Raw genomic sequence first — 18043 nt, 5'->3', positions numbered from 1 at the left:
GAGCTCACGGGTTTGTGCATTTGAGCCCTCCATGCAGCTCTGCGCTGACAGCCCGGAGGGAGCCGGCTTGGGATTCTCTCTCCCTCTCTCTCTCTGGACTGCCTCTCTCCCCCACCCCTGTGTGCGTGTGTGTGCGTGTGTGTGTGCGTGTGTGTGCGCTCTCTCAAAATAATTAAACAAACTTAAAAAACCATGTCTCTGTTCTCATTAGACTTATTGTCTACCTAGGGGTTTTTTTTTTTTTTTTTTAATGTTTATTTATTTATTTATTTTGAGAGAGACAGAGACAGCACAAGTTGGGGAGGGGCAGAAATGGAGAGAGAGAATCCCAGGCAGGCTCTCTGCTGAGAGCGTGGGGCTCGTACTCATCAACTAGGAGATCATGACCTGAGTTGAAATCAGGAGTCAGACACTCAACTGACTGAACCACCCAGGCGCCCCCTACCTAGAGCTTTATATGTTGATTCTGAGTTTTAAGAGAGAAATATGTTCAGTTTACTACTGTGATAATCTGTATTTGTTAAACATACATGGATGTTTAAACAGAGCTTTTAATCAGAATTCTGTCTGGCGTGTGTTAATTTTGTTAATGCTAGGCTTCGTTTTTGTGGTACCGAAAGTGCCAAAGCAGCCCTAGTCGGGGAGGTGCAAACCTTTCCACCAAAGGGGTAGCAGCAGGAATGGAGTGCATGTTTGCTTCATGGGGCCTGAGAGCTAAGCCAGCCAAGAACCTACAAACCCAACACTTTGTTTTGCTTTATGTCAAAACAATTATGCATATATTGTACTTTATTTACTTAAAAAATTAAAAAAAAATTTTAATGTTTTATTTATTTTTGAGAGAGAGAGAGAGAGAGAGAGCGAGAGAGAGATAGAGTGCAAGCAGGGAAAGGGCAGAGAGAGAGGGAGACCCAGAATCCGAAGCAGGCTCCAGACTCTGAGCTGTCATTACAGAGCCCGATGCGGGGCTCAAACTCATGAACCACAAGATCATAACCTGAGCCGAAGTCAGACACTTAACCAACTGAGCCACTCAGGCACCCCTTGACATTTCTACTTATCAGTGGTCTAAGTCCTTTTTACATTTTCTATCAATGTCTTTTTACAGTTTATAAAAGTAATAAAATTAAATGATTGCATACATACTGTTAAATGGTAAAAAAAAAAAAAAAAAAAAGACATCATTATGAGGTACCTAAAAACATCCATTTATCAGCTTGTACGTGCATATCCGCATTAGGTATGCCGAAGGCTGCAGGTGTAGATAGTATGCAGTTTGGTTGTTTGAAGGTTGAATTGACGGAAGTACAGGACCATCTACAAACAATTGAGCGCAGTCAGCTGTGGGATTTTAGGATGGTCGGGTTACCACACCCTACAGGATTTTTGTTCCAATTCCTTGTCAAACTGCTTGCGGCGAGATGGATGTTGCTGGCATGTTCAGGGAAGCCTTCTTTCTGAGGCTAATGTGACTGTCAGTAAGCTCCCAGTTTGTAACAGAAATTTGTGAGGATGTCCTCGGTGAACATTTCCCCACGGGCTGTGGATGATGTGGTAATAGATTGTTTGCTGCAGAGAATTTGTATCCTCTTGTATCTATAACTCTTGGTGCTCTTCCCTGCCTTTGAGAATAGTCAGAGGGGACAAAGCTAGCCCTAGGGGAAACCAGGAAGCCCGACAAAACGGTTTCTGTTTCCCCTTTGCCTTCTGTGTGAGTTCTGTTCCTCCTAGTGTCCTGCGGTTCCCGGTATCATCTTCCATTACCTCCGATATTTAATTTACATTTTGCATCTCCTAAATCCGATATTTGAAGTCCTGAGGGGTTTACATGTATAGTTTGTTTTTGCAAACACTTTGTTTCCTTATGTATTTGAGGATGTTGGTTGTGAGCTTTTGCTGGTTGGATCTCCATCTGAGGCCCCAAATCAGGGAGGGATTTGCATTTGCTGCTGGAGGGATCTAGGGCTGTATCACCCGAGGCCATTAAGCCTCCTCCAGAGGTTCTGGGCCTAATGTGACTTCTCAGGTTCAGCTTCCCAGTGGCAACCCGGTGTCGCGGCCTTGTACCATCGTTCATCGTCAGGGTCACCCTACCGTTAGAGTTTGTTTACTGCCCAGTGTTTTACTCTGGATTCAAGCCAGTTTGTTCGCCTGTGGTTGTGCTTTTTGGTTATGATGCAAGGGTCCTTAGAGATTTCCTTTACTTTCTGGAAGCCCATCAATGCACTAAAAAGAGTTATTTTAGCCAAGAACTACTTGTTTTGTATAGGAGGCCTCTTTGGAGTAACTACTCCACTAATATTGCCCCCAGTGGAAGGCAATTATAGTTTATTTACAAACATTTTTACATTTTTTTTAAATGGGGGACGAAGTGGGGTGCCTGGGTGGCTCAGTCAGTTAAATGTCGGACTTTGGCTCAAGTCATGATCTCACAGTCCATGAGTTCGAGTCCCGCGTCAGACTCTGCACTGACAGCTCAGAGCCTGGAGCCTGTTTCGAATTCTATGTCTTCCTCTCTCTCTGCCCCTCTCCCACTCATGCTCTGTCTCTTTCTCTCTCTCTCTCTCTCTCTCAAAAACAAATAAACATTAAAAAAATTAAAAAAAAAATAAATGAGGGAAGAAGCTTTGAAGATTGAGAGACTGAAGACAGAAGAAAAAAAAAAAGAGGGGGAACGAGCTGAAACGAAAGCCCAGGGAAGTGGGGGACGCTAGGATCAAGAGCACAGAGCGGGGTGCTTTGAAGGAGCATACCATGTGTGCCTGTGAGCAGGTGGTGGTGTGGGTGGGCGTTGAGGGGATGAGGACATGGGTCATGTGCCAAGAGCTGGGGACAGCAGAATGTGGAGCGTGGTGGTCAGTTATGGCTGTGCAGAGAGTAGGTAGAAAAGACGCTGGAGGTTGTCGGGTCCATGCAAAGGCTCACTTAAACACGTTTCCTTGGCATAAACTAGTTCAATATAAATTTATTCTAAAAAATCATACTGCCCTCAAGCATAGTGGATTGAAACTACATGTTTATCTTTGCGTTCTTCTGAAGCCCCAATAAAACATCAGTAAAAGCACTGTTAGAAAGTCATGATTTTCTTATTAAAGAAGAGGCAGGGGGAACACAGTGTTAACGTTTCGCAAGTTGGAAAGTGGAGTAATGGTGAACTCAACTGATCGGTTAAAGCCGAAGAAGGCTACATGCCTTCAGGGTTGGAGAACTCCAGGAAACAGCCAGTTCTTGCCATAGAACCCTGGAAAGGCTGAGGAATTGGAACTGTCTCCGAAGGCAGACACCCAGGAGGAGTGATGGAAAGAAAGAGTGGGTCGCCCAGCTCCTCTCCCCAGCTCTGCGCAGTCAGGAGACCACCCAAGACCACCCCCCTCCTTTGGGCCACCTGGGGAGCTCAGTCGGTTAAGTGTCCAGCTCTTAGTTCAGGTCTTGATCTCAGGGTCATAATAAGTTCAAGCCTCGCATTGGCCTCTATGCTGGGCAGGAAGCCTATTTAAAAAGAAAAAACCCACTAGAATCTCTTCTCCAAGAGGCTGAACCAAGATACGGGGGCTCCCTGGCCCAGTGGAGGGGTGGTCTACTGAGAACAGGGCTAAGAGCAAATGCTACAAATGGAGAAGTGAGGCATCTTGACTTGGCTTCCAGGAATGTGGGCACTGGGGTTGTACCCACTATCTCGAAGGTTGATGCATACTCTTCTGGAGAAAATGAACCCAAAACAGGGAAAAGATGTGGAGATGCTGTTGTTTGGGTGTCCCTCAATGGAACAGCTCTGGAACCTCCCCCTGGAGGCAGGCTGCGCCTGTGCACGCAGAAGTTCCATGAACATTGGCTTCCTTCTGGCGAGCAAATGGGGAACCAAGGGTCCTGAGCAGTTGAAAAAAACTTCCAACTTGTGAGAGACCAAAGCAAGGAAAAGACAATCAAGGATAGAATATTTGTGGAAATTAAAAAAATAATCCATAATCATACCTCTCTAATGTAACTACTCTCCTTTTCATTCTCCTCTGGCTGAAAACCTTTTTGAGACTCTTTGGAAGTACCTTCAGAATCCATGATGAATTAATTTAACTAAATGCAGTAAAGGTAAATCTCCCTCCTTTGAAACTAGTTTTGAATTTTTTCAGATGGCTGAGGTGCTTTGGCTCCCATGGCAGCAGGATTTCACTGTTCTCTTCTCTTTGCTTGAGCTACACTCTAGGGCCTGGAGCAGGCTGTAGCTCAAGAGGTAAACCTGAAATTGTGTAGTGGGTAGGGGAGTTGTTTCTGTCTGGTTTATTTTTGTCTTAGTATAAAACTTAACAGTTTAATTTCATTAGTTGAGTAACGTAAAAAGCAAGTAAAACAGTTGCTGGAAAAAGAACTCAAGAAAGCATGGATTTATTATTTTGAAATATTTAGCATATAAGATTTGTAATCTGTCTTTGCAGAAAAATAAAAGTGCTTCTAGGACCTCCTGAATTGTTCTTGGCCTTACATTAGGCAATACTGTTTTGTGATATTTCTTTTTTCTCTCTTTCTTTTCTGTTATCAGTGGAATAGAATCATTAAACTTTACTAATAGGTTGCTTTCTGATTTCAAACTATATCACAAAGCTGTAGTGATTGAAACAGTGTGGTATTGGCATTAAAGCAGATACAGATCAATGGAACAGAATAGAGAGCCCAAAAATAAACCCACGCATATGTGGTCACTTAATTCGTGACAAAGGTGCCAGAAATATACAATAGAGAAAGGACAGTCTCTTCAGTAAATAGTGATGGGAAAGTTGGACAGACATGTGCAAAAGAATGAAACTGGCAATCCCTATAAAAACACCACCAGCATTCTTCACAGAGCTAGAACAAACAATCCTAAAATTTGTATGGAGCCAGAAAAGAATAGCCAAAGTAATCTTGAAAAAGAAAACTGATGCTGGAGGCATCACAATCCCGGACTTCAAGCTGTATGACAAAGCTGTAATCATCAAGACAGTATGGAAATGGCACAAAAGCAGACACTCAGATCAATAGAACAGAATAGAGAATCCAGAAATGGACCCACAAACGTATGGCCAACTAATACTTGACAAAGCAAGACAGAGTATCCAGTGGGATAAATAAAGACAGTCTCTTCAGCAAGTGGTGCTGGGAAAACTGGACAGTGACATGCAGAATAATGAACCTGGACCACTTTCTTACACCATACACAAAAGCAAACTCAAAATGGATGAAAGACCTAAGACAGGAAGCCATCAAAATCCTCGAGGAGAATGCAGGCAGAAACCTCTTTGACCTCAGCTGCAACAACTTCTTATTCAACACGTCTCCGGAAGAAAGGGAAACAAAAGCAAAAATGAATTATTGGGACCTCATCAAAATGAAAAGCTTCTGCACGCAAAGGAAATAATCAGCAAAACTAAGAGGGAGCCAAGGAATGGGAGAAGATATTTGCAAATGACATATCAGATAAAGGGTTAGCATCCAAAATCTATAAAGAACTTATCAAACTCAACACCCAAAAAACAAATAATCCGGTGAAGAAATGGGCAAAAGACATGAATAGACACTTCTCCGAAGAAAACATCCAGATGGCCAAACAACACATGAAAAAATGCTCCACATCACTCATCATCCGGGTAATACAAATTAAAACCACCATGAGATACCACCTCACACCTGCCAGAATGGCTAACATGAACAACTCAGGCAACGACAGATGTTGGCCAGGATGCAGAAAAGGGGGATCTCTTTTGCACTGCTGGTGGGAATGCAAACTGGTGCAGCTACTCTGGAAAACAGTCTGGAGGTTCCTCAAAAAATTAAAAATAGAACTACCCTACGACCCAGCAGTTGCACTACTAGGTGTTTATCCAAGGGATAAAGATGTGCTGTTTCGAAGGGGCACATGCACCCCAATGTTTATAGCAGCGCTATTGACAATAGCCAAAGTATGGAAAGAGCCCGTATGTCCATCGATGGATGAATGGATAAAGGTGTGGTATGTACACACACACACACACACACACACACACACACACACACACACACACACACAATGGAGTATTACTCAGCCATCAAAAAGAATGAAATCTTGCCATTTGCAACTATGTGGATGGAACTAGAGGGTATTAGGCTACGTGAAATTAGAGAAACACAAATATCATATGACTTCACTCATATGAAGACTTTAGGATACAAAACAGATGAACATAAGGCAAGGGAAGCAAAAATAATATAAAAACAGGGAGGGGGACAAAACATAAGAGATTCTTAAATATAGAGAACAAACAAGAGGTTTGCTGGAGGGGTTGTAGGAGGGGGGATAGGCTAAAGGTAAGGGTCATTAATCTATTCCTGAAAAAAATATTGTTGCACTCTATGCTAACTTTGATGTAAACTTAAAAAAATAAATAAAATAAATAAATAGAATGAAACTGGACCCCTATCTCATACTAAACACAAAAATTAATTCAAAGTGGATTAAAGGCTTGAATGTAGGACCTGAAACCATAGAACTCCTAGAAGAAAATATAGGTGGTAAGCCCCTTGATATAGGTCTTAGAGATGACTTTTTTGAATCTGACCCCAAAAGTGAAAATAAACAGGTGGGACCACATCAAACTAACCAGTTTCTACCCAGCAAAGGAAACCATCAAGAAAATGAAAAAGCAACTCACTGAATGGGAGAAGTTACTTGCAAGTCATACATCTGATAAGGGGCTAATATCCAAAATATAAAAGGACTCAGCACCTGGCTGGCTCAGTTGGTGGAACATAGACTCTTGATCTCAGGGTCATGAGTTCAAGCCCAAGTTGGGCATAAAGCTTACTTAACAACAACAACAACAAAAAAGCCTAAGGATTCAACAGTTTTTGACCTCTTTTCGGGTTATTGCAGTGCATGGCACCACAAGCTGCAAAGCCTCCCGTAACACCCTGTACGAGGCGGTGCGGGAAGTCCTGCACGGGAACCAGCGTGGGTGCCGGAAGTTTTGGGAGATGGTGGAGCTGCATATCACCTTGAATATCTGTGGCTCTCAGAAGGACAAATGCTTCTTGGGCACCATTGGGCTTAAGTCCACTCCCTGCCTGAAGTTCTCTGTATGTGTTTTGGGGGACCAGCAACACTTGATGAGGCCAAGGCTGTGGATATTCCCCACATGGACATTGATGTGCTGAAGAACTCAACAGGAATAAGAAACTAGGCAAGAAGCTGGCCAAGAAGTATGATGCCTTTTTGGCTTCATAATCTTTGATCGAGCAGATCCTGTGAATCCTGGGCCTGGGACTTAATAAGGCTGGCAAGTTCCCTTCCTTGCTGACCCACAGTGAGAACATGGTGGCCAGAATGGATGAAGTGAAGTCCATGATCAAATTCCAGATGAAGAACGTGCTGTGTCTGGCATGAACATTATAGATGATAAGCTTGCATACAACAGCTATCAGTTTCCTGGTGTCATTGCTCAAGAACAATTGGCAGAAATTCTGGGCTTTCTACTTCAGGAGCGCCATGGGGCCCCAACATCTGTACTAAGGCACAGCTTAATAAACCATAGTGCTATCATAAATATGTAATATATATATATGTACATATATATACACTATATATAATATATATATATATATAAACATGTATTATATATTATATGGTACAACTCAATAGGGAAAAATAATCTGATTACAAATGGGCAGAAGATCTGAATAGACATTTTACCAAAGAAGACAGATGGCAAAGAGGTACATGAAAAGATGCTCAGCATCACTAATTATCTGGGAGATGCAAATCAAAACCTCGGTGAGCTATCACCTCACACCTGTTGGAATGCCTCTGGTCAAAAAAGGCTAGAAATAGCAGTGTTGGCAAGAATGTGGAGAAAAGTTGAGCCCTTGTGTACTCTTGGTGGGAATGCAGCACACTGTTGGTGTAACCACTATGGAAAACAGTATGGAGATTACTCAAAAAAATTAAAAACAGAACTACCCTATGACCCAGAAGTTCCATTTCTGGGTATTTGAAAAAAAGGAAAATACTAATTAAAAAAAATGTATGTACCTGCATGTTCATTTCAGCATTATTTGCATTACCCAAGATATGGAAATAACCTACGTGTCCATTGATGGATGAGTGGACAAAGATGATGTAGTATATATACACAATGGGATATTGTTCAGCTATAAAAAACGAAATCCTGTCATTTACCGACAATGTGGATGAGCCTTGAGGGCATTAGGCTATGTGAAATAAGTCAGAGACAAATACCATATGATCTCTCTTATATGTGGAAGCTAAAAAATATTATACATATATCAGGCTCATAGATGGAAAGAACAGATTGGGGGATTGGGGGTGGTAGAAGTAGGTACATTTATTTATTTTTTTAGTATAAATTGAATGCAAAAAAATAACAAAAGTAGAATTTAAGAGGATAGAACTTTCATTTGGCCTAGAATCTAAGTACGTATTATGCAGTACAATACCTTGTCGCATATATATTCTATTTAGTTAGTGGTTACTCACTAAAATCTGTTTCTAAACTTTTTACAATGTACCACGAAACTGTTTTCTACTCTTTTCTGTTATCAACAGTGTTTATACTACTCAACTGAGAAATAAAAAAGGCGTATTTTTATTAAACCTGGAAGACTATATTATCCTTGAGTATAATTAGAAACATTTCCATTTGATTGTAGTAATAGCAGGCAGCCGGAATGATTGCAGATTTTATTGGAATGTGTGGGGCACAGGCTTACAAATAGTGTAATACATTAAAATGTAGATCAGTTTTCATTTTAGAAAAGAGTGAGTCCATCTGCTTTCCCTTAACTTATGATTATTTTATAGAAGCATGTTCAATTTTGCTCATTAGAAGTTTCAATATGATTTTTAATATTTTAGAATAATTCCAGGAGCCCCTGGGTGGCTCAGTCGGTTGGGTGTCCAACTTCAGCCCAGGTAATGATCTCGCGGTCTGTGAGTTCGAGCCCCACGTCAGGCTCTGTGCTGACAGCTCGGAGCCTGGAGCCGGCTTTGGATTCTGTGTCTCTGCCTCTCTCTGCCCCTCCCCCACTTGTGCTCTGTCTCTCTCTATCAAAAATAAATAAAAAATTTAAAAAAAATTTAGAGTAATTCCAATATTAGTTTCACAAATAAAACTGCCAATTACAGACTTTACCATGGTTTTCTGAATATAAGTTTATAGTAAATACAATCCAGCTTATGTGTCCTCCACCTTAAGGAAGTTAGTTTTGCTCTAAGCTTTTGAGGCACTTTGGGAACCTGTTTGTGGCATATGGCTCTGTTAGTTCTTGATTATATTTTTAATACTTGTGTTTGGCACGGTGTGGCTTTAAGCAGCATTTAGAAACTGGCAGCTTTCTACATGCAAAAGGAAACGGCAGTGAGCTCTCTGTGTTTTAATATTTCCATGCTACCTGATTTAAATGACCCATAGGTTTTTCTCTGGCTGCTGCTTTGTTTTCCTTTAGTGCTGTTTCTTTCCCTCTTCCTCGAGTGAGTGCTTTTTTCATGATTTTCTCCCTCTCCCTTTCCCCTCCTACTTTGGTGGAAGGTATTTGATTTTAACAGTATCTTGCTCTCCTCTGGTTCCCTCCCTAAGGAGCGTGTGGTGTTTTAGCACGTACTGCATGGGGACTGAACAGCTCAGTTTCAAGTGGAGATGCCTGGAGTTGGAAGGGACCGTGGCTGTCATCTGGTCTTTGCTCCTTCCCCTGGCGTCACTCATAGCGACCAGAGAAGCAGGGTTAGGGCTTCAAAACGGGGAACCCCTGGTATAGAAGTAGGATTTCAGTGGCCTTGTTCTGCATAATACTCACAATAACAGTTTCTATTTATTCATTGTTTGAGGTTATTTCTAACTTAGGTAGTTTTCTCTTTTCAATTTTAATTTTAATTTTTAACTTTATTTAAACCCAAATTAGTAACATGTAGTATAATAATGGTTTCAGGAGTAGAATTTAGTGATTCATCACTTACATACAACACCTAGTGCTCAGCCCAGCGAGTGCCTTCTTTAATGCCCATCACCCATTTAGCCCACCGCCCTACCCAACACCCCACCAGCAACCTTCAGTTTGTTCTCTGTATTTAAGAGGCTCTTATGGTTTGCCTCCCTCTCTGTTTTTGTCTTATTTTTCCTTCCCTTCCCCTATGTTCATCTGTGTTGTTTCTTGAAATCATATATTTGTTTTTCCCTGACTGACTTATTTCCCTTAGCATAATACCCTCTAGTTCCATCCATGTTGTTGCAAATGACAAGATTTCATTCTTTTTGATTGCTGAGTAATATTCCATTGTATGTAGATATATACACGTCATGTTTTCTTTACCCATTTGTCAGTGGACATTTGGGCTCTTTCCACAATTTGACTATTGGTGACAGTGCTGCTATAAACATTGGGGTGCACGTGCCCCCTTCAAATCAGCATTTTTATATCCTTTGGATAAATACCTAGTAGTGCAATTGCTGTGTCTAATATTTTTAATTTTTTGAGGAACCTCCATACTGTTTTCCAGAGTGGCTGCACCAGTTGGCATTCCCTATTTTTTCTTTCTTTCTTCCTTCTTCTTCTTTTTTTTTTTTTTAGAGAGTGAGCACAAGCAGGGGAGAGGAGCAGAGAGAGAGAGAATCTTATGCACACTCCATAGTGTGGAGCCTGTCGCGGGGCCCGATCCCACGACTCTGGGATCATGAGTTGGTCACTCAACCAACTGAGCCACCCAGGTGCCCTTCTAAATGGGATATTTAAGTCAAAGACTTCTAGTATGCGTTCATGAATGTGTAACATATCACTTTCATGTGTACCTAACACAGGGTATTTCATATCTCTCCCCTCATTCATTTACCAGGGGTTTGTATTTAGGGTCTTCAGTGAATCATGGGTTGTTGGACCAGGTTTTTTCCAACTTTGTGTAGAAACAGGTCTTTAAAAATCATTCATAATGTTTTTGTTTCTGTTTGTTTTTGTTTTTGTTTTTGTTTTTCTTTCTATGAGTCCGTCTGGATTTGGGTTCAAATCTAGTCTCTGCCACTTACTGTAAGTAAACTGACCTCTCTGACCCTTGGTTTCTTTGTCTGTAATACAATGGTGATGATTATATCTACTTCTGAAGAGTTATTATCAGGCAGGGGGGTGCCTGACTGGCTTAGTTGGTGGGCTGTACAACTCTTGACCTCAGGGTTGTGAGTTCAAGCCCCATGTTGGGTGTAGAGATTACATAAAAATAAAATCTTAAGAAACAGAAAAAGCTATTGTCAGGATTAATGTGGAATAAGGAATGAAATGCTTGGCACAGTGCCTCTCAAAGGGTAGAGTACTCAGTAAATATTAGCTATGAATGTTATCTCAGAGAAGCTAACATTGAAAATATGAGCCTATTTGACTGAAGCTGTAAGAGGCAATTTAAAACTCTTTAAGAGAGAAAAACTCTGGGTATAAAACTTCACAATATAGTAAACACACTGAATCTCTTCAAAGTCCTTCGCTCATAGAACTTCAATTTACTTTGCCACTGACTTGAAGATTTCAAGGGCTTTCTAGATTCTCTTTCCTGTGAGAAATGCATGAGTGTTACTATAATTTTTGGCAGGTGAGTTTATATCTACTTGTTTTTATTGGCACTAAGGAAGATATTTGGCCTCAAATGAAAGCTGAGTGATAGAAACACTGCTTGGACATCAGATCTGGTAAGCAGTCAGATCTTGTCCATCTTCACTTGATACACAATTATCTGCTTCTAGATTAGTCCCAGACATAAGAATATGGTATTCTGTAGGGATATTTTGTTTTAGGAAGTGGAAGTTTTCTGAGATTTCACCTGGAAATTGCTTATTCTTGTCTTCTGTTAGAGTTTTGGCCTTGAAATGGTACATTTCACTTGCATGAAATGTATTTATCGTCATTTTCATTGGTAGGTTGATGACAAAGCTGTGAATAGACTCCTTAATTGACCTACGCTGTAATCTTGGCCGAAGTCAGGATTTGGATGGCACGTGACATAGAATACAAAGTCCTCCTCAGGGTGTTAAGAGTTGAGAATGAGATGTGTTTATACCCCTGAAAGGAAAAAATCCAACCATGTGTGGGTCCTCAGCATTTGTTCCCTCACATTCTGTAATTAACAGACTGCTGACTACTTGGCTGAACAGGGGACACCGTTCGAGTGGCCTGCTGATTTGGTCTGAAATGTTCTTCAGGGAATCAATGATTGATTTTAAATGTCCTTACTTGGGTCTGTGTCACTCCGTTCTGTAGGATGAGCCAGCAAATGACATTCCAGCAAGCTTGAATTGGGTATAGATTGTATGCCAGCAAATCAACTTGGAGTAGGTTATTGGCTCACTTGGGTTATGTTGGACGGCTTTTGCAATGAGAAGGATTTTAGTTATGTGTACTTTTTGTGGTGCAGCCTCAGAGACCAGTGTTACATATCTCCAAATTTTACTTTCTTCACTAGTTGAGCTAAGCCTGGCACTGCTCGAATAGATTTAAGGTAGTTGTTGAACTTGATTCTTGCTGTGTGTTCTTTTTAGCACTGATCGTTGTGGTCAGTGTGATTTAGTATTTTCTTCAAGTTCTGCATTTACCTCTCAGAGGGTTACTGTTCCAGTTGTGTTTGTAGCAAGGCAGGAAGGAATTTCTTCATAATTTCTGAGTACCAGGTCATATGGTGGTCTAGGAAAAAGAATTGCTAAACTTTGAAGCTCCAAGTGCGCTGATGCCTCAGAAATAACCACTAGTTTCTCCTAGACGCCTGGGTTAATTTAGTTCAGCAGACATGTCTTTAGTGTACATGGTGTGTGTGTGAAGCTCTTTGTCAGTCCTCATCCTCGAGAAGTCACAGAGTCCAGGAGGAGCCTTCCCACATAGAGGCAGGAATCAGGGCATAATGTAACCAACACATGCAGTGAAAGACCCATGCATGAGGCAAGGTGCTTTGTAGATGATTATTTTTACTCAGAGTGAGGCAGGAGAGTTGGGTTTTATGGAGGAGAGGAAGGCCGTGGAGGATCCAGATGGTTAAAAATTGGCCCTTAAAAAAGTCAGGTTTTTATCGTCGGAGGGCAGGCTCGGCAGAGGGAATGTTGTTGAGGAGGCATGAAATGGCGTGTTGCAGGTAGCCGATTTGGTCTGAATATAAGTTGTGTTGTTGTTGGAGTATAAATTGTGAATAATGGGGAGGGGTCATGGTAGAAAGGGGTACAGGGCCCGTGTCTTGAAGCGTCTGGCATGCGGTACTTTTGCACGTGGAGTGTTTTCTCATGCCTCGTGTTCAGCTTAAAGTAGTTGAAAGGAAGTAAGCCAGGAGAGAGAAAGGAAGGAGTTGGGTTAGCTCTGTCTGGCAGCAGGCTGGAGTCTGGGTTGGAGAGGAGGAAAATTGAAGGTGGGAGTTGAAAGAAGATCAGGAGTGAGTTTGAGTTTAGTGAGCTGGTTTAACTGAGCTGAGGTGATGAAGTAACAGAAGCCTGACGAGGAGTGCAGAAAAGAGGAACCGTCAGAGAGGTAGGCTGTGCCTGCCTAGAGTGGACGTAGAGATTGGTTAAGAAAGCTACGGGAGCATAGTCTGGGTTTGGCCCTGGCTTCTTGATGCAGTCACCAGAAGAAAGTAGAAAGAATAGGTGGATTGGGAACGATGGGGTCAGGTTTGAACACACGGAGTTGGGGTACTACTGAAGCATCTAGGTGGAGATGGCCAGTAAGCCATTGGATGTAGAGATAAGCAGTTCAGTGGCGAGGCCAAGAGGAGAAGTGCAGGTGTAGGAATCACCCGTGTGTAAGTGATGGTTGATGAAGGAGGACATAGGGAGCCGGAAGAGAGGAAGCCAGTAACACCGCAGTAGTCCACAGAAATGCTAAGGAAGTGGATCCTGAGAACGAATAGAAAAAGAACTAGATTGGAAATCAGGTGTCGTAGGACCTGAGGGGGGAAAGAATTCTGTGAAGGAGTAGGTGTCAGTAGCATCCACAGCCAGAAGTCACGTGAGCTGCTGATTTGATTGACTTTGGAAATGAGATGGTCGCTTAGAGCAGTTTGGGACAGAGGAGCATTTCTTCTGGATGCTTCTTTTGCATCCTACCATTGCCACTTCCTCTGGGACTCAGGAAAGCCATTTTACCTTTGGCGCTTTACTTGTAAAGGGGTGGTTGGCCTCTTGGTGGGTTTCGGTCTGTGATCTGTGGAGCCCCACGGGTTCAGAACGGTGCTCTGGGGCCCATCAAGGAGATCCAGCGTTTGGTCACGTGTTTACTGGGGGGAAGAAGTATAGGTATTCTACTCATGATGCAAACAAAGTAGCTAGAGCAGCTTGATTTTTTGGTCTATTTTATATATTTCACTGTAGTGTAAGATTTTATATGAAACAACATGGTGTAAAATAAGAGATTTGAAAACTGCTACCCTACAGAACCATAAGAGACTTTGATGTGTTAAAAGTTACATACTTAATAGCTAACGTTCAAAATTCCTATACTAGATGAAGATCGTAGTATGTGCTAACTTGCTCATGGTTCGGATTTTATTAGAGGTCAACATACAGCATCTGACTTTGTGTAATCATAACTGTTGTTATTCTTATTAGAAATGAAGACTGAACTAAAAGCTCAATTCTGTTTTACGCTTTGTTAAAAAACCATTTATGTGTCTTACCAGGTTCTGACTCTGAAGATCTTTTGGAAGAATTGCTCTGTTGTTTGATGCAGTTAATCACTGATATTCCACTCTTGTAAGTTCTGGCTCAGCCGGGATTTGTTTTATCTTCTTTTGTATATTGAAGATGGTAATTGATCACGTCAAAGAGTTTGTGGGTCCTGGTGTGGGTTTTGGTTTTGCTTTTGTTTGAGAGAGCACGCCTGTGCACACTAGCGAGTGGGACAGGGATGCATAAGAAGAGGGAGAGAGAGGGGCACCTGGGTGGCTCAGTAGGTTAAGCGTCCGACTTCAGCTCAGGTCATGGTCTTGCGGTCTGTGAGTTCGAGCCCCGCATCGGGCTCTGTGCTGACAGCTCAGAGCCTGGAGCCTGTTTCAGATTTTGTGTCTCCCTCTCTCTCTGACCCTCCCCTGTTCATGCTCTGTCTCTCTCTGTCTCAAAAATAAATAAACGTTAAAAAAAAAAAAATTAAAAAAAAAAGAGGGAGAGAGAATCTTAAGCAGGCTTCACGCCCAGTGAGGAGCCCGAATCAGGGCTCGATCTCACAGCTATGAGATCTGATCTGAGCCGAGTCAAAAGTTGGACACTTAACTGACGGAGCCACTCAGGTGCCCCTCTGGTGTAGTATTGTTATGTATGCGTTTTATGTATGTCTCTGTGTATATCCATGGAGTTCATCTGTATCTTTTGCCTAATATTTATACTCTCACTCTGCATTTTCAAAATAAGAATTTTATGTTCAGGGGAAAATAAACTGACCTTTAGGAATATTGAGCAAATGGTAGGCACAGAATTAATCTCCGTAGCGATATCTTACAGAGCTCTGTAAGTAGGATGTAAGAGAGACTCTAATCCGTATGTGGTAGAGGCAGCTAGTTAGCCACCCAGCATCCTCCCCTTCTTCCTTACTTCCTGACCTCTTTTGGAGAGGTTGGATTTCCATTTCTAGCCTTTTTTGAAGATAGGTGTCATCCCTGAGATGTAAGGGGACATCTTCCAGTAAAACTTCTGGGTAGGGGCACCTGGATGGCTCAGTCGGTTGAGCGTCCAACTTTGGCTCAGGTCAGGATCTCATGGTACATGGGTTCGAGCCCCGCGTCGGGCTCTGTGCTGACAGCTCAGAGCCTGGAGCCTGCCTCGGATTCTGTGTCTTCCTCTCTCTCTCTACCTGTCCCCCGCTCACGTGCTGTCTCACTCTCAAAAATGAATAAATGTTAAAAAAATTTTTTTTAAAAAAACCCAAAAAACTTCTGGGTAAAGCTTTTTAAAGGGCACCTGCCTCAGCTAGGAGATGTATCTTTTTCTTGACAGCTCTTTTTTCCTGCTATCTGGAATGTGGGACCAGGTAATTTGAATTGTGTGGCCATCTTTGCATGAGTCAGGAGACCCACAGAAAATTCTACTTTGACATCATTGAGCTGCTGAAGCAAAGTCATCAACTACCAGTGCCCCCTTGCCACTTTCACCCCCTTCTCATGTGAGAAAAATACTTGTTTATTGTAACTGGATTTCTGTCACTACAGCCGAATGCAATTCTTGTATGCTATAAAATGTTACTTTTAAAGCAGTTACTCTCAACTTTTGTTTAAAAAAAAGTTGTCTCTCTAAGGCCTTTTTAGACATTTTTTAAATTGCCTCTCACCACAAATGAAATTTGAATACCCCAGATAGACTGAATGTATCTTTATGTACTGTGGCCCTTTGGAGGGCCACAAACCATTATAATATCTATGAAGTTTTTTCACCCCTGAAGAATGAGTTTTCACTCTCTTGCGGGTGATATCACCCCATTGAGAATGCAGTCTTTTTCATTAATTTTTTTTTTTTTTTGAGACAGAGGGAGGGAGAGAGAGAGAGAGAGAGAGAGAGAGGGAGAATCCCAAGCAGGCTCCACACTGTCAGCACGGAGCCTGATGCGGGGCTCGAACTTGCAAACCGCGAGATCATGACATGAGCTGAAGTCCAAAGCTCAATATGAGCTACCCAGGTGCCCCAAGAATGCATATTTTAAAAGAATTATTATTTAAAAAAAATTTTTTTTATTTTTATTTTTTATTTTTTAATTTTTTTAAGTATGCTTCATGCCCAGCATGGAACCCAGTGTGGGGCTTGAACTCACCACCGTGAGATCAAGACCTGAACTGAAATCAAGAACCAGACACTTAACCATCCAGGTGCCCCTAAAGATTTTAAAGTAATCTCTATACCCAACATGGAGCTCAGACTTAACAACTCTGAGATCAAGAGTTGCATGCTCTACTAAACAAGCCAGCCAGGCGCACTTAAAGGATTTATTTATTTATTTACTTAGAGAGAGAGAGAGAGAGAGACCGCTCAAATAGGGGAGGGGCAGAGGGAGAGACAGGGAGAATCTTAAGCAGGCTCTATGCCCAGTGCAGAGCCCTATACAGGGCTCAGTCTCACAACCGTGAGATCATGACCTGAGCCCAAATCAAGAGTCAGACACTTAGCCAAGTGAGCCACCCAGGTGCGCCCCAGGAATTATTTTTTATTTTTTAAAAACAAAAAAATTTTTTTTTTCCACGTTTATTTATTTTTGGGACAGAGAGAGACAGAGCATGAACGGGGGAGGGGCAGAGAGAGAGGGAGACACAGAATCGGAAACAGGCTCCAGGCTCTGAGCCATCAGCCCAGAGCCTGACACGGGGCTCGAACTCACGGACCGCGAGATCGTGACCTGGCTGAAGTCGGACGCTTAACCGACTGCACCACCCAGGCGCCCTGGAATTATTTTTTAAATAAAGACAAAGATTTTGAGATTGATGAGGACAAAATCTCAGTTAACGTGGTGATATCATTGGACCTGTGTGCTGCTTGCCTGTGGCCCAAACAGGAAGGACCAGGTGTTTGTGAGAAAACGGGTTCCCGGCCTCTGTTGTGCACAGGTCCAGCATCCAGAATTGTAATCTGGATTTAGAAACGACAACTACCAAACCCTGTCGGGACTTGGTCTGATGATGTGCAGCTTGGAAGGTGGGGCTGAGGCAACTGAGGAATCGCCGGGTGGGGAAGGGTACAGGGGACAAGGTCCTGTGGAAGTTGAACTCTGTGAGCGACACAGTTCCTTGCACTTCTGATGGCCCTTCTTGCCCTTTTTCTAACAGATGGCCAGTATTGTTTTGGGGGGGGGAGGGGGGCAGGCCTTCAGCTTGTCCGTTACCCATCTCTCCCTCCCTGGGATGCGGAGGCGGTGCTTGGGTCGTCCTGAAACCATTATGGTGAGTGCCACCTGCGAAGAATAGTGTCCCAGGAGCCTGGGATATGAATGTTACTATGGAACTATTACACCAGCCCTGGGTGGCTTATCTTAGGATTTCTTCTGAAGTGACAAAAATAAACACTTATTTTGGTTAAGCCACCGTGGTCAGGTTTCT

General features: G+C 42.4%; 1 protein-coding gene, 1 long non-coding RNA gene and 1 pseudogene across 5 annotated transcripts in view; 2 read left to right on the top strand and 1 right to left on the bottom strand.

Annotated features, from left to right (window-relative positions):
* Positions 1-18043, top strand: part of DYM (dymeclin) — a 357699-nt gene that overhangs the window by 71256 nt on the left and 268400 nt on the right. For all 4 annotated transcript variants that reach the window (XM_086682934.1, XM_086682937.1, XM_086682936.1 and 1 more), the window contains one exon: positions 14651-14723. In XM_086682934.1, coding sequence (XP_086539060.1) covers positions 14651-14723 — 73 coding nt within the window. The remainder of the gene's footprint in view (positions 1-14650; positions 14724-18043) is intronic.
* LOC147575616 (uncharacterized) overlaps positions 1-18043 on the bottom strand; it is a 41845-nt gene that overhangs the window by 1291 nt on the left and 22511 nt on the right. The window lies entirely within an intron of this gene.
* On the top strand, positions 6823-10552 carry LOC147575617 (large ribosomal subunit protein uL1 pseudogene; annotated as a pseudogene).

The sequence above is a fragment of the Puma concolor genome, chromosome D3, assembly GCF_028749965.1.
Source record: "Puma concolor isolate L17-30 chromosome D3, mPumCon1.1.hap2, whole genome shotgun sequence".
NCBI classification, from domain to species: domain Eukaryota; kingdom Metazoa; phylum Chordata; class Mammalia; order Carnivora; family Felidae; genus Puma; species Puma concolor.
The sequence above is the reverse complement of the archived record's forward strand: the minus strand, read 5'-3'. Positions and strand labels throughout refer to the sequence as shown.